At 34.9% G+C, this 25,703-nt stretch overlaps 2 protein-coding genes across 3 annotated transcripts in view; both read right to left on the minus strand.

The window, feature by feature from the left end:
- abca5 (ATP-binding cassette, sub-family A (ABC1), member 5) overlaps positions 1 to 7,395 on the minus strand; it is a 30,963-nt gene extending 23,568 nt beyond the window's left edge. The window contains exons 1-2 of the mRNA XM_067369157.1: positions 7,255 to 7,395; positions 4,784 to 4,932 (exon numbers count right to left, since the gene is read on the minus strand). Coding sequence (XP_067225258.1) covers positions 4,784 to 4,932; positions 7,255 to 7,267 — 162 coding nt within the window. The 5' untranslated portion in view covers positions 7,268 to 7,395. The remainder of the gene's footprint in view (positions 1 to 4,783; positions 4,933 to 7,254) is intronic.
- Positions 7,396 to 9,182: 1,787 nt separating this feature from the next.
- Positions 9,183 to 25,703, minus strand: part of kif19 (kinesin family member 19) — a 53,229-nt gene continuing 36,708 nt past the window's right edge. For both annotated transcript variants that reach the window (XM_067369552.1, XM_067369553.1), the window contains exons 6-20: positions 23,695 to 23,820; positions 22,189 to 22,383; positions 21,282 to 21,428; positions 21,076 to 21,198; positions 19,268 to 19,424; positions 18,249 to 18,423; positions 17,860 to 18,058; positions 16,468 to 16,738; positions 16,151 to 16,272; positions 15,705 to 15,868; positions 15,386 to 15,479; positions 13,235 to 13,358; positions 12,510 to 12,895; positions 11,342 to 11,507; positions 9,183 to 10,231 (exon numbers count right to left, since the gene is read on the minus strand). In XM_067369552.1, the coding sequence (XP_067225653.1) occupies positions 10,098 to 10,231; positions 11,342 to 11,507; positions 12,510 to 12,895; positions 13,235 to 13,358; positions 15,386 to 15,479; positions 15,705 to 15,868; positions 16,151 to 16,272; positions 16,468 to 16,738; positions 17,860 to 18,058; positions 18,249 to 18,423; positions 19,268 to 19,424; positions 21,076 to 21,198; positions 21,282 to 21,428; positions 22,189 to 22,383; positions 23,695 to 23,820 (2,583 nt within the window). In that variant the 3' untranslated portion in view covers positions 9,183 to 10,097. The remainder of the gene's footprint in view (positions 10,232 to 11,341; positions 11,508 to 12,509; positions 12,896 to 13,234; positions 13,359 to 15,385; positions 15,480 to 15,704; positions 15,869 to 16,150; positions 16,273 to 16,467; positions 16,739 to 17,859; positions 18,059 to 18,248; positions 18,424 to 19,267; positions 19,425 to 21,075; positions 21,199 to 21,281; positions 21,429 to 22,188; positions 22,384 to 23,694; positions 23,821 to 25,703) is intronic.

Consider the following 25,703-nt stretch of genomic DNA (forward strand, 5'->3'; position numbering starts at 1 on the left):
ACTGCCTTAGGGAGGCTCCAAATACATGAGCGCCAGCGAGGGATCATCCCTCTGGATTTATTTGCTAGACTATGACACAAGTTAGCTTTTAACATGCCTGGTGGGCGTTCACTACAATGTTGGTTGCAAAAGGTCATGAAAATTTAATTTTAAAGGTGCCCTAGAATTGAAAATTGAATTTACCTTGGCATAGTTCAATAATTAGAGTTCTGTACATGGAAATGACATACAGTGAATCTCAAACTTCCTCCTTTTTATGTAAATTTGATTTGTGCAAAAGACCTCCGAAGAACAGGCGAATCTCAACATAACACTGACTGTGACGCAACAGTCGGGATCATTAATATGTACGCCCCCAATATTTGCATATGCCAGTCCATGTTCAAGGCATTAGACAAACCAGTATTAACGTCAGGAGCAGCACAGCCAAGTCAACAGACATTGCGCAGGTAAACAAGCAAGGACAACAGTGAAAAATGGCAGATGGGGCAATAATAACTGACATGATACATGATATCATGATATTTTTAGTGATATTTGCAAATTCTTTCTAAATGTTTTGTTAGCATGTTGCTAATGTACTGTTAAATGTGGTTAAAGTTACCATCGTTTATTACTGTATTCACGGAGACAAGAGCCGTCGCTATTTTCATTTTTAAACACTTGCAGTCTGTATAATTCATAAACAACTTCATTCTTTATAAATCTCTCCAACAGTGTAGCATTAGCCGTTAGCCACTGAACACTATGAAACTCATTCAGAATCAAATGTAAACATCCAAATAAATACTAGCTGATTCTCAATTCCAAGAACGCAGAGAACGGACTTGCGTTCTCGTGGAGTCTGGTTTTGCCAGGCGACCTTGAAAGAATAATCTCGGAAGGACGCGAGGACAGAGAACGCATCATTTGAGAATCGAGTTGTGCTGCGATCTTGTTCCTCAACTGACTGTCCCAGCATATTATAAGTGGCTAATGCACAATAAATACAACATAACATCACAAACAAATGTCATAACATGTTAAAAAAAATTCTTTCATATTAATATAGACATTGTTTTCATATAATTTTATATCTTTTTATTTCACCGCGTGTATTTATGAAAATAAGTAGCCTTTGGCTGTTATGCTTTGTCAATGTTAAGATTATTATTTATATGGCAATAAGAATACTGCAGGCTTTCTTCAGGTTATCATTTTATTAAAATTAAGCAAAACAAATGGTTAACTTTCACGAGCCGTCACGTATTTGCGAGCTTGTAGCTGGAATCTCACGAGAACTTTAAAGCTTACAGGCTTCCCTCAAGTTTGCATTCGATGCATCCTCGATATCAAGAACACATCCAGGTACTTTCATGCATCCTCTGTTCTTGTGTTCTTGAGTATTGGAATGAACTTCGACGGTTGATGATGACGTAGAGCAAGAACACAAGGATGCAAGATCGCTGAAGAACGCATATTGAGAAACAGCCACTATACTTACTATATCTGATATGCTACATGACAGACACTTTGTAAAGATCCATTTCGAGGGTTATATTAGCTGTATGAACTTTGTTTATGCAATGTATTATAGAGTTACGAGCTGGGGGCGAGGAGTTAAAAAAAAAATTGAATAATAAAAATAATCTATAGGGTATTTTAAGCATAAACTTCACAGACACATTCAGGGGACACCTTAGACTTATATTGACAAAACTATTAAGTAACAAACTGTTTTCAACATAAATAATAATAAAAAAAAATGTTTCTTGTGGTAAATCAGCCAAACATTAGAATGATTTCTGAAGGATCATGTGACAATGAAGACTAGCGTAATGATGCTGAACATTCAGCTTTGCCATATCAAGAATAAATTACATTTTAAAACACAGTCAAACCAAAAATTATTCAGACATTTTTTATATTTTTGATATATTTTTACCAGTGGGTGCAGGACACTATAGTTCATTTATGTAAGTGAGGATAGCAAAATAAACTGTGACATATTATACCCTAAAATTCATTATACAGTGTACTACCAGTAAAATTGATAAATTTGGAACCAAACTTTGATCCACGAGAAACTTTGACCTGACCATGTTTTGCTTAAGTATTCTCTGACATTAAGATTAATTATTTAAGATAATCTTTTTCAGACACAGTTAAAACTAGATCTTGTCATATTTTATTACCATTTTTTAACTATAGTGAAAAAACTGTATTAATGAATGAAATGTTCAAGGTGTCTTAATACATTTTAGTTTGACTGTATGTTAAAACAGAAAACAAGCATTTTAAATTGTAATATTAATATGTAATATTTAGGGCTGTGTATCACCAACAATTTCACGATACGATACGCATCACGATACTAAAGCCACGATACGATACGTATCACGATATGGTTCAATTTAGAATTTAAATTTCTTTTGAGCAGAGATAAGTAACAGTAATATGTGTTTATTGAATAACCAGTGTTATAACAGTCATGATAACTGGAAAAAATATTTTGTTTTTCTCATTAAAAAAAAACTATTATTTAAATTAAATATAAAAAAAGTCACAAAAAAAAGCTTTTAAAAGCTTGCTTTTAAAGTCACTCCCTCAGTAACTGAATTGACAATTATAGTGATACTAAAGCATATCAACAAAGCTCAATGACTAATTTCACTTGCAACAGTAAGTTTACTTGTAAGAAAACTAAGTTAGTTAATTATATCGGCTATAATATAATAATGTCTATACTATACTGTTTTTTTCATCTGTAAAAATGATTTTTTTGGATATCAACTAAAAATATGTTCTAGAACAACATACGTTTTTATTAACGTGGTCTACAAAATATGCGCTACATGAGTTTACAATACACACTTAACAATAAGGTTCATTAATTAAACATCAGATAATGTATTAACATGAACCAACCATGAGCAATACATTTGTTACTGTATTAGTATACACATACTAATTAAATGCGCAGGTCTCTCGTGCGTCCTCCCCACTGGACGAGTCAATATCACTTTCGTTTCGCTTTCAGATATCTCTATTATATATGCCATCACTGCTTTTAACTTTCTAGATGTAATTACCGAAATCAAAACAGTCCATAAACTATATCCTCACGAAAACGTCAGTCAAGCCAGCTCGCGCCTCAACCTGAGAGATCGGCCTTCAAATTTCTTGGTTTCTGAATGGACGGTTTGGCTTCGTTCGGCCATGATTTATATACCATCGACGTGTCCTAAAACGTTAGCACGCATTGATCGATGATTTGGAGATTGCGTGTTTCTCCGTTCGAGAGCGTCACGTGACGTCACGTGATTGGCTAGATTTAAAAGCAAGACAGACACGATACGGCAGCTGCTGTATCGATACGCGCATCGTCAGGAGTTCATGACGATGTATCGTATCGATATTCTGAGCACAGCCCTAGTAATATTACTATTTTACTGTATTTTTGAAGAAGGAAAAAAACAACAACACCAGACTTGGTGAGCATAGGAGATTTCTTTCAAAGACATAAAAAAAACCCAAACTTTTGAATAGTAGTGTATGTGTGTCTGACAGAGGTTTAGCCACATAGTGATTTTGTTAGAGACTAACACCTATACTGACTGAATTAAGTTTGACCTGCATACATGAAGCCCACTACACCCAAGAACTCAGCACAACACAATTCGCTTCGTCATCTCCACCTCCAGGAAATTCAATACAGAGATGACACTTGTTGGAAAAAAGCCCAACTATGACTACTGCATAACAATTCATTTAGTTCCATTTCTGACCACTTTCCATAATGGATCATGACAAGCTTCTCTTTACAGAGTCGGTTTAAAAGTACACTGACGACATGAACTACCACTCCATTAACAGCCTTTTAATTCTGAAAGACTCTTATATGGCCCTTCACGAAAAAACAAACAGGAAGCAGAGAGGCATTAAAAATACATTAAAGAAAAAAAAGTTACCATACATAAAAAATAAATGACCATATGAACAGAAGAAAAAAGGGAAACATCTTAACTTGGAGATTTTTCCTTTTTACTTTCGAATAAAAACCTGCTGGGTTGTAAAGAGTCAGCAGAGTGGATGGAAGAGGATTTCATCCAGATGGAGCAGAATTACTACATTACAGTAGTATTAAGACTGCTAAGTCTTGTGATTTTATAAAGAAGCCTGGATAATTGGGATATCGCATTGCTCATTTAGCAGATGATTTTATCAAATGTACACACATCTAAATCCTCCTGGAGTAACCTGAGGTAAGTCAACATGAAACAGAATAGTCTTTTCTTCCCTTTTGTGACGCATATCTGAATTAAATGGCTGCTTAGAACAAGAACAAATGTAGGGCGGGACTTGATTTTGTCCATTGGGAATTGATTGGAGGGTTGTGGTTCGCTACTGCTGTGATGTCACGTGTGAGTGACAGCTTTTCCCGCCCTTGAACCAGTAAACAGGTCATCAGAGAAGAGAAGTCGTTGTAAAAAGGAGGGCAAGTTATTTTAATTAAAGGGTATGAAGGCACATGAATAAAAAAATGTTGTGCACTGATAAATCATTTATAATAATTACTGCAATATTCGATAAAAAATAAAAATGGTCAGTTTTGATTTCATGGTGACTTTAACAGATTCAAACGGACACTTCCGGCATTCCTTGAGAAGGATATATACCGTACAAACATCAGATGGAGTTCAATACCAGCGCACAGAACAGATGCGCAAAAGCTTTAATAGTGCAACAGATTTGCACCTACGGGAAGGGAAAAGAAAGCCTGTGAGTGACACATGAAAGGCACCTGGAGACTCTGTTGTTTGGTCCTCCATTTGATAAGCAGGTTTTTGTAGAGCAGGCTCCTCGTCTGATGCCAGACTCCGGCATCTCTTCTGGTTATGGGCTGCATTCTTCCAGCATGCTTCAGCTGACTGGCACATGGATCAGACACAGCTGCAAAACAACACAGAACCTTCTCATTCCAAATCAACAAACGGGCTGTGTTAAGTTTTATCAGGCCAAATTCAGGGCGTTTCTTCTCAACTCACGGTTCATATTTTTTAGTCATAAAAGGTTAGAGATATGACAGCATGTGAGAATGATGCTCCAAACTTGAGCCATTTTTAAACAATCCCATCATCCCATATTTTACCCTGAACTCTTTATCAGTGGAATGCAGTGCATTAACCAAGTACCCCTTCGATATTTATACTTTTCTAATTAATCACAGTGCTACCATTTGGTGGGTCTCTAAAGAAAAACATCCAACAACATTAAACCACTGTTTTGTCTATTTAGCATAACCGTAACTTAAAGGTGCAATATGTAAAATTTTCTGTCCTCTAGAGGCCTATTCAAAAGGCGTACAAACAAAAACAAAGGCGTAGCTTGATGACGCCAAGTTTGAGCGCGGAATCTTGGGACATGTGGTCTCCACCTCAACGGACGGTGCAAAAGAATAGGGATAGGACTAAGGAAGAAATCATGTTCATGGATTATTAACGTTATTGTACTATGAAACAGAGCAGGATCGAGTGTCGTGGGAGCTGAACGAGGCCGCTGGAGCGATTGCACAACACGCCGCGAGCAGCGGAACTTTTATTATGCCACAGTTGCTGGCGCCGCTTCCGCTTTTCCGGTCATGAGTATGAGGTAACACAGCTATGTTTATTATATTTGATACATTTGAGTGTGTTGAAAATGATGTTATAACGTTACTCTGTGCGTTCACTCTGCGGCTGCTGCGAGACACTTGTTTGAGACACACTGTAGTAAGCTATGGATCGATTTTAGAATATCATATTAAATGCTGGATTGCTTGTGTTAATATTAATGGAATGCAATTAATTTTTAAACGTATTGTATGGAGAAAATTCTGTATTACTGTTACTAAAAATAAAGCTGCATCTGATTATGCTATGTTAGCTACTTGACAAAATAGTGTTTTCTCTGAGGCATGGTAAAGCATGGTACTCGCAAAAAAAAAAAAAAAATCAAGAAAATTAGATTTTAACAATAAACGTGTTGAGCTAAATAACGACACTTAGTTTTCGGTCTATAAATGTAACCAAACAGTTGTTCCCTTGTATATTAAAACATGTGAAGTATTAAAGCGTCTTTAGCGTTTCCATGGTTTCTACAAAATAAAACCGGAAACAGAGGGTAACGCGGGTATGACTGACAGGCGACTCCTCACACGTCCCGGAGCCTTGGTGAAAAATTGCAATTTTCTCGTGATTTACAAATAGTTGGAAACATTTGGGATATTGTAAGTACTCGAGTGAACAAAATATATAACACTAGCCTAGTGGTTTTGGGATATTTTACTGCAAAATTCTTACATATTGCACCTTTAATAAAGTATTGTTTGCATTTATAAACACTTAAATGTTGCATGTTTTTTTACTTAATCATTTTAATGTGAGAATTTCAAGTCTTAAAAGTACAGTAGCTCAAAGATTTTTTAGAATAAAAATAGATTACAGTAGCATATGATCCTCCATTTATATTAAACAACAGGAAGAAAAGAAAAAGAAAGGCTAATAATGAAGTAGAAAATGACTAACAATTGCATATCATACTTTATGTACTTTTAGTTCAGGACTTTATTGATATTTCTATCAAATAAAACTGTAACTCCAAAATGTTACACCGAGGAGACAATGAATGTTCTAGGCTTAATTTAAAATTCCACCACTGATATCAAAATAAAGTTCCATATTTCAGAATAGCTGAATATTTATTTACGCACTATAGTTGTTTCCCTAAACACAAAAATAATTATGGCATTTTGCCATTTAATTAATTAACTATCACAAATAAACATTGCTAGTTTGCAAAGTTTCCCCATTTTAAATCTGATAATACGTTAGGAAATGCGAGGACAAAGGTAACTGCAGATAATAACGAATAAGAGATAGGAGCGTGTAAAGAGCGCTAGTGTGCTGTTAACTATAGGAAAACAGAGAAAGAAAAGAAAAAAAAATATGTTACTGCGCGTGCAGGAGGTCGCGTGTATCTGTCATGACATGTCGCGCGTTCTCGCGTATGCGCGCGCGGTGCAGGTCAATAACGGCTGGGCTGAGCTTTCACCCATTTCCCTTTACTGTAATTCAGATTACATACATGTTCTTCTAATGAACATATTAGAGACAAATGCGCAAGCTGTCGATGAAATAATGAGTTTTGCTCGCTGCTCTCAGTGTGTAAACACTGACAGCTAACGCTAACTGGCTAACAGCTTTCCCTCAAGCTTAAACAAGGAAGTTCACTTACGTATGAAATACATTAAGACATGTCTTTCCTTTCCTCGGGAATCGCTTTGCTCTTACCAAATAAATAACGTTTAGAAATAAATAAAAAGGAAGAGATCCAGAGCGGCGTTGACAACACTACTTGCGCCTCTGCTGCCTTCAGCCGGACCGACCAGTCAGTCAGCCAATCAGCGCAGCCCTACAAGTTACGAGACTCATGATTTGTTGGAGTCAAGCAAACCAATCACGGGCCTCTGAACTTGTAGGACTGCGCTGGTTGGTTTTGGGGTTAATGATTGCCGTCATCACAACACCTACGACTCCACCTGCCTTTGACCTACAGGTTGACGAATTTATTAATGTGCCCCTAATTATATTATGTTATGTTATGTTATGTTATATTATGTTATGTTGTTATATTTTATTATGTTATGTTTTATTATATTATATTATATTATATTATATTATATTATATTATATTATATTATATTATATAATATTATATTATATTATATTATATAATATTATATTATATTATATTATATTATATTATATTATATTATATTATATTATATTATATTATATTATATTATATTATATTATATTATATTATATTATATTATATTATGGTATGTTGATATTATTATGATATTATATTATTTTCAATCTTGGTTTATTATTTAACAAATTTATTTTTTAATTTCTTGAATGCCCAAACTGTCACCCTGCTTTTTGAGAATATACATGAAAATGCACTATCCAAACTTAAATGGTTGTAATTCAAGTATGCTATGGAATATAGATAGAAGTTTGGTCTCATTTTAAAGAAGACAGTTAGCAGATTATTGCTAATGAAAAAGTTGTGGAAGTTTTATGTAAATCAAATGTACTGTACTAAATATTTTATATAAAATAAATATTTTACAAAATAATTTTGACTCTAAAATTACTATCAAAGCAAAGCCATATGTCTAACCAATTTGTGTTGCAAATTTGAAGTTGATATCACATAAATTGAAGTTCCCATGAGATTTTGTACCAAAAATAGCCACCGGGTGTCATTGAAATTCTATTGATTTTCTCCTGTAACAAATTTATATATTTCTGTCCAAATATCACAAAACAGTTGGAAGATATGGAACCGTGAGACTCAGACCTTTCCAACGATTTGCGCTTTGTCAAGATTAGAAAAGGTTTTTATTTTTAAAGTAGTTCAAATAAATTTTGTAATACAAAACCTGACACCACACACTAGGGGAGGAGCTCACTAAAAGAATTTAACGTACCATAGTAAAGCAAGGTTCGATTTTAAAACTCAAATCTTGAGTTCGTAAGCTTTCAAATGATATACAGCTATGGAAAAAATTAAGAGACCACTCCAAGTTCAGAAATCAATGTTAAGTGGTCTCTTAATTTTTTCCATAGCTGTATATAGTTGATATATAGTTTGTCAGGTTAAGTATAAGATATAATTGTTTTAAACATGCAGTGGCAAATGGGCCCAGCGGTGGGCCAGTGACAGTTAACAGGTCCATTTCTCAATAGCCTACACACCTAATGATGCCCACTAGATATTTTGTTATGCTTGCATTGTTTTGCTTAGTGAAAGGAAACAGGAGAAAACAGTTTACACTGAAATATTGACATGTATTCCTGATATCCATTAAGTGGGTGCCAAAAAAAGAAAATATGATACACCTTTCAGTGTGCTGACAGTGCAGGAATGCAGTCAGGAATGTTGTTTAATGTGTAAATGATACAGCACTTATGAATGTTTTTGGACTACTACTGTAAGTTCCTAAAAAGGGAAACCTTGAACTTATTTTGACAAAATGTTACCACTATATTGATAGTAACATACAATGCATACACCATTATCACTTTGTCAATCAAATTTATTTGGTTACAAAAAAGGTATAAAATTAAGAGTAGAAAAAGTGTCTATGCATGTATAATTATGAAAAACAAAAAATACAGTCTTTTCAAAGAAAAGGCAGCCATATTATTTTTTTCTTTTCTTTTTTGATTACAAACATTCCACTGAGGATATGAACTACATTAAATATGCCACCTTGTCTGGTACTAAGAACTAACACAAACCCAAAAGGATTTTTAGAGAAAACTGAAACCAGCATGACAGTGAAGGCAAATTTACATTGATTATTAACAGTAAACACAAAATTACATCAGTAAATGGAACGGTCACAGGAGCCAGACATATGAATCATAAGCAATGTGACAGTACATTCATTTGTGCAAGGCCGGAGGGAGTAATACTTTTCACAGAAACTGAAGCTGTGACATATATATTGCTCCCTGGGGAATGAGAGGGGTATATCTGATTCCTCAGTCGCATAAACAAGCATCACCATTTCATTTCTGCAGATTTAAATATGTTTTTTGGGAACTGCTTAATGAATTTCAGTTGTAAACATAAGGCCTGATATATAAATATTCAACCAGAAGGCATCTGAGGCAGGTTTTATCCTCTGTCGCATTGGCTCGGCTTTAAAGGAATATGTTTGTATGTCATTGTGAGACGTTTTGACATAAGTCAAGGCCACTGAATTCATGACAAATTTTGCCACTTACAGAAGCCGATGGGATTGGGCTTAAAAACTTAAAAGCAGACATGGCAAGTCACCTGTCTTCACAGAAAAGCTAGGAGCATTTTAGCAAAAACCCAGGTAGCATCATAGTCTTTGTAGCTCTATCATTCACATTCTTTCATCCGTGGTACGGCTCTTCCATTTGGATATATGAAGAAACCTTCCACTTGGTCTTTACATGTTTTCCATAGTGTCCATAGTGCTGATGCTGGGGTCGAGAGGGGACAGTCTATCAGGACAGGGCTTATGGTCTTCTTCAGTGTTTGCGGGTGCGCTGGCCCCCTGTTCCAGTGGTTGTGACGTACAGGAGAGGCTGAAGTTGCCTGGTTTGTGGACCACGCTTAATGAGGTGTGAGGGCAGGTTGGAGGAAGTGACATCTGCTGTTGATCCTGTGGAGAATCAATGGAGATAAGTCAACAGGAAATCTAAATTTATTGAAAGAGGACCTATTATGCCCTTTTACAAAGTCTTGATTTTGTTTTTGGGGTCTACTAGAATAGGTTTTCATGCTTGAATGTTCAAAAAACATTTTTCACATATTTAACATTGTTGCAGCACCTCTCTTCCCAGTCTGTATGTAATTCTCTGTTTAGTTCCTGTCTATATGAAGCCCCCTCCTTCAGAATCAATTTCCTGATAATTCACTCACCCCCATGTCAGCCAAGATGTTTATGTCTTTCTTTCTTCAGTCGAAAAGAAATTAAGGTTTTTGAGGAAAACATTCCAGGATTTTTCTCCATATAGCCTGGTGGACTTCAGCGAGGACCAACGGGTTGAAGGTCCAAACTGCAGTTTCAATGCTGCCTCAAGGGGATGTACATGAGGAATAAGGGTCTTATCTAGCAAAACGATCGTTCATTTTCTAAAAAAAAATAAAAATATATATACTTCTTACCCACAAAAGCTCGTTTAGAACTGCTCTGTGATGCGCCACGCATTACATAATCACGTTGGAAAGCTCACGCGTGATGTAGGCAGAAGTACCGTGGTAGGGCGAAAAACTTCTCCAACTTCAAAATCGTTGTTTTACATTTATTTTTTTAGAAAAGGACTGATCGTTTCGCTAGACAAGACCCTTATTCCTCGGCTGGGATAATGTAGAGCCCTTTGAAGCTGCACTGAAACTGAAATTTGGACCTTCAACCTGTTGAACCACAGTGAAGTCCACTATATGGAGAAAAATCCTGGAATGTTTTCCTCAAAAACCTTAATTTCTTTTCGACTGAAGAAAGAAAGACATCTTGGATGACATAAGGGTGAATAAATTATCAGGAAATGTTTATTCTGAAATGAACTAATCCTTTGACACATGTTCCTGAATTCATCTGTGCATGTGCATTTTTCATAGAAAAAATCTTATTGAATCTTGCTGGTCTTCACTGAATGCAAATTTGATTAACAAGGCTTAACTTATGATAAATGCAACTTGTGGTCATGTATAAATTGGGCAAGATTATACTTTTCCATTGCTAAAAGAAGAAAAAATTGTGATATCAGACCTGTTTGGTGGATGTTGTGAGAGGGCCGAGCTTTAGCAAGCTGAGGTTGGGCTCTGTGTTGGGGACGCAGGATGGGGGCTGGGGGGTGACCGTTAATGTGCAGGTGAGGATCAGAAGTGCTGTCAAGGGGACGAAATCGCTGGCTGGTGTTCTTCGCCTGAGACAGCTGCAGGGTGGAGAAAAATTTGAGTTTGTTGAAAATAATCTGAATTAAACTAACCAAATAAATACAATTTGTGTGTCAAGAACATTTATAGAAATTATATGTTGAAGCCTGTTTTAGCACCATTAAACGTTTTTGCATTATAATATTATTTTCATGACAGTTCAGCAAATTTTCCATTACTATAATGCAACAAATATGTTAAAAAATAATGTCATAGAATTTACATTTTAAAATATATACTACAGTTCAAACATATGTGGTCAGTAAGATTTTTCACTGAAAGAAAGTGAAACTTTTATTCATTAAAGACACATTAAATTTATCAAAAGTGACAGTAAAGACTTTCACATAGTTACAAATGATTTCTTTTTCAAATAAATGCTTTTCTTCAAAATATTCCGAAGAAATCTTTCCACAAAAATAGTAATCGGCACAACTGATTTCAACTTTGATATATATATATATATATATCAAACTTTTATATATATACACACATACATATATATATATATATATATATATATATATATAAAATTGTTATTATGTTTCACAATATTACTGTTTTTGTCGTATTTTCAAATAAATGCAGCCTTGGTGAGACCAAACATTTGAATGGCAGTGTACAAATAAATAATAGTATTTTTTTTGTTTAAATGAATTACACTAAAAATTCTTCTTATAAGAATAATCTTTGAAAATAATAGTGATGTTTTGAAATTGTTTGAACTAGAAAAAACAAAACATGAACAACAACAACAACAACAAAAAACATCCAGATGCATTATACGAATTAAATTTTTGGGACAAAATGTGCTTAATTCTCATGAAAATAAGGTCAATGCAAACAAAATGAATGGTCCTAAAATACACTTAACCTTCCGTATGCAAAATACAACTTCTCCTTTTTGATTTTGGGGTGAAATGTGACTCAAACTCTTTTCATGGGACTCATCCATTAACACAGATATGTGCATTAAAAAGATTCTCTATCTGAAAACTCACAGCTTGTCCTGTGACTTCAAATGATCGAGATCGTCTCTTGCGTCTGCGACCCTCAAAGTCCTGTTCCCGTGGGGCGGGGTTCTTGACAGCCTGGCGGTTCCGTGGCCGCGTCCACGTGCCATTGGGTGCGGGGCCGTCTCCCGTGCTGCTGGACAGGTTGTCATCAGAGGTGGCGTGGCGTAGTTCTGGGCTGGGCTGTCTCCCGCGCCGTAGCACTGGGCCTTTAGGGGACGCCTCGGACAGAGACAGGTTACTCTTGTGCTTCTTGGGGTCTAGGGGTGAGGGTGGCGGGGGCAATCGCAGGGCATCTATTTCTAGGACCTTAGAGCGGCGCCGAGCAGCCTTGACCGCAATGCTCTGCACACCTCTTAGAATCTGCTGTCTCTCTGGAGGAAAATGATTCAGGGATTTTAATACTATGACTGAATAAATGTGTATATATAAGTTGGCATTACATTTACATTTATGCATTTGGCAGACGCTTTTATCCAAAGCAACTTACATTGCATTATACTATACATTTGTGTCTGAGTATGTGCAATCCCTCACATAATAGCATTACTGTATTATGTGAGAAGAAGCTATGTAGGAAATTGGTTGCCATAGTTAAGTGGTCGCTATATAAAAATAACATCATGCAGAATGCCTCAATTGACCAATCAGAATAAAGTATTCCAGAGAGCTGTGTAACAAGCACAAAGATGAAAGAGCAGAGGAACGCTTACCTTTAGGAGTCAGAGGGGCATCTGTGCCGTTCTCGCTGCTCTCAGGTGAGGAGTCCAGATGGCTGCTCATACTGTGACTGAGATGGCTGAATCTCAGAGCGTCATCCAGGACAGATGGCAACAGCTGCAGAGATACAGTCAGCATTGTGTCAGACACACTGATTTATTCAGTACACTCCGTTAAAAAACCAGAGAAAACCAATTAAAATAAATAAAAAGAATATTCATTCTTTCCTTGAATATTTTAATTATATAATTTTCATGAACACTAACGTTCAAAAAGTTTGGGGTCGGTAAGATTTTTGAATTGTTTCTTATACTCACCAAATTTGCATTAATTTGATCAAAAATACAGTAAAAAAATAATACTGTGAAATATTATTACAATTTAAAATAACTGCCTGTTTTCTATTTTAAAGGTGCCCTAGAACCAGCTTTTACAAGATGTAATATAAGTCTATTCAGGGTGTCCCCTGAATGTGTCTGTGAAGTTTCAGCTCAAAATACCCCATAGATTTTTTTTTAATAAATTTTTTTAACTGCCTATTTTGGGGCATCATTAACTATGCACCGATTCAGGCTGTGGCCCCTTTAAATCGCGTGCTCCCTGCCCTCTGAGCTCTCGACTATAAAACAGCGCATTTACAAAGTTCACACAGCTAATATAACCCTCAAATGGATCTTTACAAGATGTTCATCATGCATACTGCATGCATGCTTTGGATCATGTGAGTATGGTATTTATTTGGATGTTTACATTTGATTCTGAATGAGTTTGATAGTGCTCCGTGGCTAAAGCTAACATTACACACTGTTGGAGAGATTTATAAAGAATAAAGATGTGTTTATGACACATCTTTGTGTGTTTATTATACAGACTGCAAGTGTTTAAGTGTTTAAAAATGAAAATAGCGACGGCTCTTGTCTCCGTGAATACAGTAAGAAACAATGGTAACTTTAACCACATTTAACAGTACATTAGCAACATTCTAACGAAACATTTAGAAAGACAATTTACAAATATCACTAAAAATATCATGATATCATGGATCATGTCAGTTATTATTGCTCCATCTGCCATTTTTCGCTGTTGTTCTTGCTTGCTTACCTAGTCTGATTATTCAGCTGTGCACATCCAGACGTTCTGCCCTTGTCTAATGCCTTGATCATGGGCTGGCATATGCAAATATTGGGGGCGTACATATTAATGATCCCGACTGTTACGTACGAGATTCGCCTCTTCTTCGGAGGTCTTTTAAACAAATGAGATTTATATAAGAAAGAGGAAGCAATGGAGTTTGAAACTCAGTGTATATCTTTTCCATGTACTGAACTCTTGTTATTCAACTATGCCAAGGTAAATTAAATTTTTGATTCTAGGGCACCTTTAATATATTTTAAAACGTAATTTATTCCAGTGATGGCAAAGCTGAATTTTCACTACTCCAGTCACATGATTCTTCAGAATTAATTCTAATATGCTGATGTGCTTCTAAAGAAACATTTCTTCTTAATATGTTGAAAACAGTTGTGCTGCTTAATAGGTTTGTAGAAACCGAGATAAATGTTTTTTCAGGATTAGTTTTTTTGATAATAGACATGTTTTATAACATTATAATAAATGTCTTTACTTTCACTTTTGATCAAGTGTGCCACACGCGTTCTGAAAAGAGAAGCCATAACATGATCAGTATAGGTCATAAACCCCGCCCTCTCCACGCAATCGAATGGGACGTGTGCCAAATTTAAAAAAAACAATTACACTTGAAATAACTTTTTTCTGAAGATGTTTTCTGTCAATTTTAGTTAGGTCTTATGCTGACAAATGATCAAGTGTTCATTTTTCCAATAATTTTGGTTTCAGTTAGATATTTGATTATAAAAAAAAAGGGTGTAACGTCATGCTTGACAGCTGTGCTTGCAACCGCTTATGGGATATTTTGACTTCATTTTCCTACAGTGGAAGAAAGCTGTCCATCTTTTTTTTTTTTTTTTTTTTACAGTCTATGTTTTTGATCAATTTATTGTGTTCTTGCTGAATAAAAGTAAAAATAAATAAATAAATAAACAAATATCACACTGACCCAAACTTTTGAACATTAGTGTATAATCTGTAGCTAGAAGAACTAATGTTCATACCAAGCAGCTCACCTCTCTGTTGCCCTGGCCATTGATGTGAATGGGTGGGGGAGTCATTACTACAGAGTTCTTCATCTGTTTGTGACTGCTCTTAAACACTCGGTCTCTGTGTGGACAGGAGAAGAATATTTTAGCTCATAAGTTACAGTATGTGAACAAATTCAGACACCTTTAACACTATAAAAGCAGATTTTTCCAGATTCTTTTTATTTTCACATTTACTAAATATTTTTGGCCATTAAATGTTTCCATACAAGGAAATATCTCAATTTTGTATAGGAAGGAAAATGTCAAAAGTGTTTTAAATGAATTTGCTTAGAGCTCTTCTTACCCATCAGGCTCTGGGAGAATCGGAGGCAGCGTGTGTCTCCTCAGTTTTGTCCGCCCTTGTCTGTTGTCCGAGCCCAATGTGCGAACACTCTCTTGGTCTGAATCCATCTCCAGCAAGGGGTCACGAACTCTACTGGGGAGGGTGATCTTGGGCAGGGAACCCTCCTAAAGAGATATATGTCAGAAAATATTTATGATTATTCTATTTCTTTATTTATTTGATCCTGTTCTTCTCTTGAAGAGCGTTTAAACTCAACATGAAACTCATTTACTGTCACATTATGATGCATTTCCAACTCAATGAAAATATTAGGCAGGATTTAGTTTTTGGGGAATAATATGCACTGATAAATTGCACACGATAAGAGCAGCAATGTGTATTCAGAAAGTAAGTGTTGACTTCAAATTGACTTTTAATCTTAAAAAAAAAACGCCTGCTTGATGTACCTTAAGAGTACGAATTGTGAACTTATCCAGGGCCACAACTCTGTCCAAGTTCTTCTCATCCATTTCCTTCATGTACATCTCATACAGCTCTTGAAGATGAGGAGGGACTAGGAGACTGTGATCTGCAAAACCATCATTCACCTTAATTTTTCATAACCATATACGTATTATAATAAAAATATATATTTTTCTTCTTTTGTTTCTACTTGAACATTTTTTCATATTGCATCATTTGGAAAACTTTACTGCAACAGTTTGGCTTGATGCATCTCTAGCTGAGATTTCTGTGCCATTTCTTATTCCTGCGAATGACTCACCATCGATAAATTGCCGCTGCTGCTGGATGATCTCATGGCAGAGGTGTCTGTGCTGTTCAAAACGCTGCACTACCACATTTTTCTGTCGTATTACGTTGTCCTTGAGCAGCGCACTGGACTGCATCTCTGCGTTCTCGATCTCCAGCTCGTGGACCTTGCAGAGGAGGCAAAGCACTTCCCTCTGCTCCTCTGAGCTCACACGGCGGGGGAGAAGCTCTTCGAGATGTCGAGCCTTCTCTCTCAGCTCTGCCAGGCGCTGCTCCAATCCGGCCTAAAGAGAACAGAGGGACTGTGGTCAATTACTGTGATGAGTGGCTTAATTAACACTGCTAGTCATGTACAATTTATCTCTGCTTATGAGAGAGGTACTCCCAGAATGCACTGCCTATGCAGAGTGTTCCAAATGAGTTGTTTAGGATGCTGCCTTAAAAGAAAGGAACCTATGTAGGTGGTTTACTTTGTTTTGGAAAAGAGCTAATGTCTTGTGTCCACTTTCAAATAAAATTTTCCTGATAATTTACTCACCCCCATGTCATCCAAGATGTTCATGTCTTTCTTTCATCAGTCGAAAAGAAATTAAAGTTTTTGATGAAAACATTCCAGGATTATTCTCCTTATAGTGGACTTCAATGGCCTCCAGATGGTTGAAGGTCAAAATTACAGAGGAATGAACGCGGCGCCAGTTTCGTTTTTTTTACGTAAGTATAATAGGGAAGGGCGTAGGACATATGGCGTAAGCTTTTTGAAGAATACGGAAAGCGGAAGCATGCGTAAGGCAGTTTGTGTTTATAAAGCATATACAGTTGTATTTCTTTCTAAAATGACTGATCATTTCGCTAGATAAGACCCTTATTTCTCGTCTGGTATCATTTAAAGCTCCTTGAAGCTGCACTAAAACTGTAATTTTGACCTTCAGCCGTCTGGAGGCCATTGAAGTCCACTATAAGGAGAATAATCCTGGAATGTTTACATTAAAAACCTTCATTTCTTTTCGACTGAAGAAAGAAGGACATGAACATCTTGAATGACATGGGGATGACTAAATTATCAGGAAAATTTTATTTGAAAGTGAACTAATCCTTTATGTATTTCATACAGTAGCTTCATCTTGGCTGTAATGATAGACATGCCTCGCAAACAAATAATTTATCATTTTTAAAATCATGAAAAATTACTGGAGTGTAGGAACTTTGTTTTGAAGTAAAACTGCACACTATATTGCAAATCATAAACATTTTAAATAGTCTCTTGTATTTATATCACTAGTGAATTAAACATAAGATACCTATTAACTAATTGATTTGCTAAAATGAACCAGAATATTGGTCCAGGGCTGGACTTTGAGTTTTCTGAGGTGTTGATCTGCCCTCTAGTGGTTACTAACGACATTACCTTCTGTTTTTGTATTTTCTTCTGCTCAGTCATGAGCGTGACAAGGTTCTCTCTGGCAATGGCCACCTCTTGTGTCTCTGTGCTGTCAGGCAAAGATTCTGGCGAGTCTGAGTCTTTTTCGCTTTCATCCTTATTAAAAGTCTCCTTCCTTCTCTCCCCCTGCCACTTCTTTCTTCTCCTAAAGCGCTCTTGCTCCCAACTAGATGGAGACAGACTATATTTCAATAACAAAATATGAAACCAAACATTTATTTCAAAGAAAGATAGCACAAGCTCACTTTTCAAACAAAACAATTCACAATAGAAAGTTTGTTAGGTCTGAAACGATAAGACAATTGGTGATAATGTTCAAAATCAGAAGGTTTGAGTTGTGCAGAATAAAGACTCACTCTGCGATTGTCAGCAGGTGTTTGGATGTGTCTATCTGGATTTCCATGTTGCTGTTGTCCAGCTCCATAAGACGCTTCCTGATGTCCATCTGCTGTCTAAACGCATCGATCAGCTTCTCCCGCAGTTGGTCCATCTCAGCCCGGCTCTGCTGAGAAGAGTGAGCCTGCACCTCCGCTACAGGCAAACAGAGAATAATAATGTTATGAGATTATTCATCTAAAAAAGAAGAGAGAATAAATTTAACAGAACTGAATAGACTAGCATCTAATCTAGAGAAAAATAATCTAACCAAACAGAAAACAATCTATTGAACAGAATCAATTAGAAAATAGTCTAATCAAACTGAAAAGAATCAAATCAAACTGAAAATAATATATTAGAACAGAATAGAATCGGAATAGAATCAAACAGAAATGAATTTTTACGAATAGAATCACTAAGAAAATAACATAATTGAACAAAAACTAATTTAATCAAACAGAAAATAATCTATTAGAATAGAATTGAATGGAATCAGTTAGAAAAGAATCTAATAAAACTGAAAATAATATATTAGAATAGAACAGAATCAATTAAAAAAGAATTTAACCAAACTAAATAAATTATTAGAATAGAATATAACATAAGAGGAAAAGAATCAAAAATTGAAAAAATGAAATTAATCTATAAATCTATAATCTAATCGAACAAAGAATCTATTAGAATACAAAAGAATCGATTCAAAATGTAATCAAACAGAAACAAATCTAATGACAGAAAATAATGTATTAGAATAGAATAGAGTCAATTAGAAAATAATCTTAAGAAACAAAACAAAAAAAATATATTAGAACAGAATCAATTAGAAAGAATCAAAGTCAAACAGAAAATTATCTATAAGAATAGAATACTTTAAAAAAATATATAATTTACACCAGAATATAACAAACAATAATGTAATCAAACAGAAAATAATATATTTGAATAGAATATAATCAATTAGAAATAATCTAATTAAATTAAACATTTCTGATGTTACCTTGAACATGGCGGATGTCTGTTCTGTCCGGGTTGAGCTGTCTACTGGCCTGGTCTGCTATCTTTTTCTTCAGCCGCTGAATCTCGCTGCGCAGGTCAGAGATGATGCTGGTGTACTGGGCGATGTGATAGGACACATTTAACAGGTTTCTCTTTACCTGCACAGGAAGAGTAAAATATAACACTGTCATCAACATCCTCACCAAACAGTTGGCATCAAAAAATGTGTCACAAAAAAGCAATAATCTAAAGCAGACTATCACAAGCTTTAACAAACTTTTTTTTTTTTTTTTTTTTTGTACATATGCCCTGCTGTGTTGTTCACTTTTCAACTTTCACTCCTGTCAATCTCAATTACATGATGACATCACCCAAACACTGTCAATCAAAACAACACCAACAGCAAAGCACAGGTTATTGCTGTAATTTAAAACCCCATTATCTTTGCTCTTTATTGTCTGTCAACTGTTCTGTTTCTCTTCCTGCTTCTTGTTATTGTGCATTAACCACTTGTGTGTGTGTGTGTGTGTGTGTGTATGTACGTATTTGTGTGTATATTATATTATATATATTGGAGGTTATAAAGAATAAAAGATTCTGCACAAAATTTGACTTTTGGGGGTTGAATAATTTTGTACACGCATGTTTAGAGCCAGTTAATTTTTTTTTTCATTTTTCATCAACTTTACATTGTCAGAATCACTCAAATTTGAATTGATTGTTTGTGTGTGTGTGTGTGTGTGTGTTTGTGTGTGTGTGAAATATTACTACAATATAAAATAACAATTTTTATTTTAATATATTGTCAAATGTAATTTATTCGTGTGATGACAAAGCTGATTTTTCTGCATCATTACCCAGTCTTCAGTGTACGGAAGAGGATTAGGGCCAAGCAATAATAAAAAAAAATAAAACCATATCGAGATTAAAGTTGTTAAATTTAGAGAAAAAAATTGTTAAATTTAGAGAAGAAAGTTGAGATAAAATGTTGAGAATAAACTCGTTAAATTACGAGAAAAAAACTTGTTAAATAAAAAAAAAGTCGAGATAAAATGTTGAGAATAAACTTGTTAAATTACAAGAAAAAACTTGTTAAATTTTGAGAAAAAAGTTGAGATAAAATGTTGAGAATAAAGTCAATAAATTACGAGAAATAAGTCGTTAAATTACGAGAACAAATTCGTTAAATTATGAGAAAAATGTCGTTAAATTTCAAGAAAAAAGTCGAGATAAAATGTTGAGAATAAACTCGTTAAATTACGAGAAAAAAACTTGTTAAAAAAAAAAAGTCGAGATAAAATGTTGAGAATAAAGTCATTAAATTATGAGAAAAAAGTTGTTAAATTACGAGAACAAATTCGTTAAATTACGAATTTGTTCTAGACTTTTTTCTTGTAATTTAATTACTTTTTTCTCAACATTTTATTTTGACTTTATCTCGAAATTTAACAACTTTAATCTCGAGATGGTTTTATTTTTTTATTATTGCTTGGCCCTAATCCTCTTCCGTATCAGTGTCACATGATCCTTCAAAAATCATTCTAATATGCTGATTTGGTGCTCAAGAAACATTTCTTATCATTATCAATGTTGAAAACAGTTGTGCTGCTTAATATTTTGTGGATGCAGAGAACATTCAAAACAACAGCATTTATTTGAAATATAAATATTCTATAACGATGTAAAAGTCTTTACAGTCAATTTTGATCAATTTAGTGCATCCTAAGCTCTTATTGACTCCAAAACTTTAGAACAGTAGTATAAGTAGGTAACCAGGTTGTCCATTGTTTTATCATGTGCCAAACTAACCCGTGTGCGGATGCTTTTGGCACGGTCGGCATAAGTCAGGGTATTTCGTGAATCCTCGAAGGCTAGAGATGCAGGGCTTATGTGAGCAATCATCACCGTCCGACTGTTTCCCCCTAGAGAATCCTGCAGACATGAAAAAAATCCCAGTAAGACAACCGAAATCAAGAAAAATATCCCTTGAGTGTCCCTGTTCACGAAGAATCTACCTTGAGCAATCGCGTGAGCTTGCTGTCTCTGTAGTTGACGTATTTGTTGCCATTCTTTTCGCTCAAAGCATTGATGCAGTTCCCCAGCGCCAGCAGAGACCGGTTGATATGAGCGCCCTCTTTTAACCTCTGACCCCTGTTCTGTGTCTGAAAGTAGAAACAGTAGTTATTGCACAAAGATGTTAAACTGACCGATTACATGTGGGTTAGGAAGTCTGTTAAAGCGTCCAGCAGGGGGCGCTCTCGTATGTCTCATTCATTCTCTGAATACTTGTGCAACAGGCTTGTCATCCTCATCAATAGAGAACAAACAACCACTCATGTTTCTGAGCAACAATACCCCATAACCAGAAACAACGTGATCTGCTTTTATGCCATGTCACATGCATGTTTAAACCCACAGGGTGCTTGAGTGATTTTTAACTGTTTCCATGGCAAATACATGGCACGCTCTTTAAATGTGTTCTCTCGTGTAATATCTCCCAGTCTCATGCTGTGAGTGGAAATTACACTTTAATATAAAACATGATTCAAGCGTCTTTCATCAAAAATACCTGACTGGACTGGTGGAGGAGTCTCATGCATCATAATGTATTTAGTATTCAACTAATATTTTCATTTTTCGACAGCTTCATTTTCCCTCCACATTTATCACTGATAGATAAATCACTCTTGGAATTGTTCCCTCGTCACTGGCTGATTTATGATTCTGAATATATTTGGAGCCAACTGTGCCAGCTTTTATGTAAGAAGAAAGATTGATAGCTTTGATATTAATGATTATCAAATTTATGGATGTACGACCGAGCTCACAAACTGCGCTTTTACGTAACTTCTGAAAGATGAATAGACCTTTATGTCTCACACCTACACATATCTCGCCTCCTCACACGCAAACACATCATACCTGTGAAGCCCGTTCAGATCCTGCTAAATCGATCATGAAGAGTCGTGCAAATCGCACTTCCTGCAGAATATCTCGACATCGACTCTGTTGGCGCACGGCCACCTGCAGCACAGCGTGAGAGCGAGAAGATGTCTGATTGGCTGCTGTCGGCTCTTGGGTTCTCTGCTTGTTTCCCTTCACTAACAACTCCATGATCTGAGCGAGAGAAAAAAAAAAAAAAAGAGAAAACTCACCATCCAGCTGTATACAACTACATTTATACACAGTACCGTTCAAAAGTTTGTCGGAATTTTTTTTTTTTTTAACCAAGACTGCATTTATTTGATCAAAAATACAGTAAAAACGGCAATATTGTGAAATGTTATTACTATTTAAAATAGTTGTTTTCTATTTTTATATATTTTAAAATGTAATTTATTCGTGTGATGGCAATGTGTCACATGATCCTTCAGAAATCCTTCAGAAATCCTTCTAATATTCTGATTTTGTGCTCAGGAAACATTTCTTATTATTATAAATGTTGAACCCATTCATGCTGCTTTATGTGAAATATATTTTTTTAATTAATAGAAAGCTGAAAAGAGCAGCAATAATTTGAAATAGAAATATTTTGAAATTTAAATGGCCTTACTGTCAATTTAGATCAATTTAATGCAAACTTGCTGAAAAAAAATAAATAAAAAAATCGTAATGACCCCAAACTATTAAAAGGTACTGTAACTTTAAAACATAAATATTTCTTTATTACAGTAAGACCAATGTTAAGGGCAACATGTCACAATTAATATGCATTTCATAAGAAATAATGTGATTTAAATATTCACCACAATATAAGTTATTTCTTTCAATGAAGCATCATAGTATTAACTGACTTATTTAAATACTAATGCACATATTTTTTGAAGACAGTCTCAGCCATCTAGAGGTGACAAAAACTTTTTTTTTAAAGAAATTAATGTCTTTTGTTGCCTTTTGGTTATGCATGCAACATATGCATATACATAGTTTTTAAAATTAACATTCTCCAGCACTGACTATGTAAGAACTGTATCTATGTAAGCTAGTTTCCACCATGAAATAAAAAAAAAAGGTAATTGCTAGCTTATATCTCACAATTCTGACTTTTTTTTCTCACAATTGAGAGTTATAAAGTCAGAATTGTGTGATATTGTGTGCATATACATAGTTTTTAAAATTAACATTCTCCAGCACTGACTATGTAAGTACTGTATCTATACCAGAATTGCGTGATAAAAACTCAATTGCGAGAAGTCAGAATTGGGACTTTATATCTCGCAATTCTGACTTTATGACTCACAAATGCGAATTTAAATCTCTTAATTGTGAGATAAAATTAAAAAAATAATCGCAATTACCTTTTTTATATTTTATTATTTAGTGACGGAAACAAGCTTCCATATGTATCAGTATTTACTTTTAAAAAGTTTATTTTTCAAAATGCTAATGCAATGTAAGAATTGGGTCTCAATAACGTGTCTAACTAACCTCTCTTGCATTAATAGTGGAGACCTCTGTGATTCCTGCGACCTGTATTTCTCCTTTTGAGTCTTCTCTCAGGTCCAGGAACCCAGATGATGGATTCAGTAAGTCTCTTATCATCTCATTGTAGATCTGGAACACAAGAGTAAAGACCATGCTTAGATTTCAAGATTACCATCATTGTTTATGCATGAACAATAATGCGTTTGACATTTACATTCATGCATCTGACAGATGCTTTTATCTGAGCTGACTTGCAGTGCATAAATATCAGAATGTGCCATCTGTGACCTTTCCATGCTAGTACCATGCAGTACCAGTTGAGCACATGGACAAATGCTATAATTTGTGAAATTTAAAAGGAATTATTGACAAAAAAACAAACACTAAATAACTGAACATTTAGCACAGTCATGGAGAATTACATTTTCATTACGTCAATGGTCTGAAGTCAACCAGTAACCACATGTACATGAATTCATCTCACAACACTTCTCAGGTTTTCATTACAAATGCTAATGTGTAGATTTTTTCCTTAAACCAACAATAAATTAATTTCAAAAGTAATGCACACTTTGGAATGTTTCATTCAATCAAAATCCAGAATCTGTAGCATAGACTGTCATATACAGTACTTTCCGGATGCTAGTGGAGAGATGAATGTGGGATTTAATTTTTCAATAAGCTTCATTCAACCCGGTTTAGAACAAGGCCACATCCTGAGCGCCATCTGCGGTCGCCTGAAAAGCTCTCAAATTAAGTCGTCTCGAACTTAATATTTCATCACTGTCAGTGAGGTCACTGTGATGTGCCGTAAGCATGTGATAATTTTAGGGTGACGCTGATGGTATGAAAAGAGGCTATTGACAGAGGAAGTGCAGAAGACCTGCTATAGATGTAGATGGATGGAAAGAGTAAAAAGTGAAAATACAAACCGGGAGGTCTGAAACGAAACCACAGAAGCCGAGAATAAAAACGTGTTCTCTCCAGGGAAGCATCCCCTTGAGCATCTGAACGGCCCAAAGTAAACAGGAGTTTTAATGTGAAGGTGTAAGAAAAGCAGAGGACAGGGGAGCATTGTGCTATTTACTGAAGGTTGCTCTTTCCCTGTGGACGGAGTGGCTTACTCATAGGTTTGCACATCCCAAACACCCCTTTAACCTAAAGAAGTCAAACAGTTCTGTGTTTACGTGTGTATGTTAAGATGCTTGAGCATACTGAGAGTATGTGTGAGTGAGTGCATGCAGTTTTATAAAAAATATTTTAAAAAAAATCTGATAAAAATTATAATAATAATCAAATAGTTGTATTTTTATATGTGCAATATATTATACTGGCTATAAGTATTGGTAATAAGTATCAGTAATAATTCATATATATTAATTATATGCATTTACTCATATATATATATATATATATATATATATATATATATATATATATATATATATATATATATATATATATATATATATATATATATATAGTAATTTATTCCTGTGATCAAAGCTGAATTTTCACCATCATTACTCCAGTCTTCAGTGTCACATGATCCTTAAGAAATCTATCTAATATGATGATTTGATGCTCAAGAAACATTCATTATTATTATCAATGTTGAAAACAGTTATTTACATGTTTATTTCATGATGCTATGATGAATAGAAAGTTCAAAAGAACAGCATTTGTCTGAAATCTAAATCTTTTGTAACATTAAACACTAAAAAGTTTGGGGTTAGTAAGAATTTTAATTTTATTTTTGGGGGATAGAAATAAAATTAATCAATACTTTTATTCATCAAGGATGAGTTAAACTGATCAAAAGTTACAGTAAAGACAATTATAATGTTAGAAAATATTCTATTTTAATGCTGTTCTTTTGAACTTTATTCATCGAAGAATTTTGAAAAAAAAAATTGTACACAACTGTTTTCAAAATTGATAATAATAATGAATGTTTATTGAGCATCAAATCATCATATTAGATTGATTTCTGAAGGATCATGTGTCACTGA

The sequence above is a fragment of the Chanodichthys erythropterus genome, chromosome 19, assembly GCF_024489055.1.
Source record: "Chanodichthys erythropterus isolate Z2021 chromosome 19, ASM2448905v1, whole genome shotgun sequence".
Lineage (NCBI taxonomy): Eukaryota > Metazoa > Chordata > Actinopteri > Cypriniformes > Xenocyprididae > Chanodichthys > Chanodichthys erythropterus.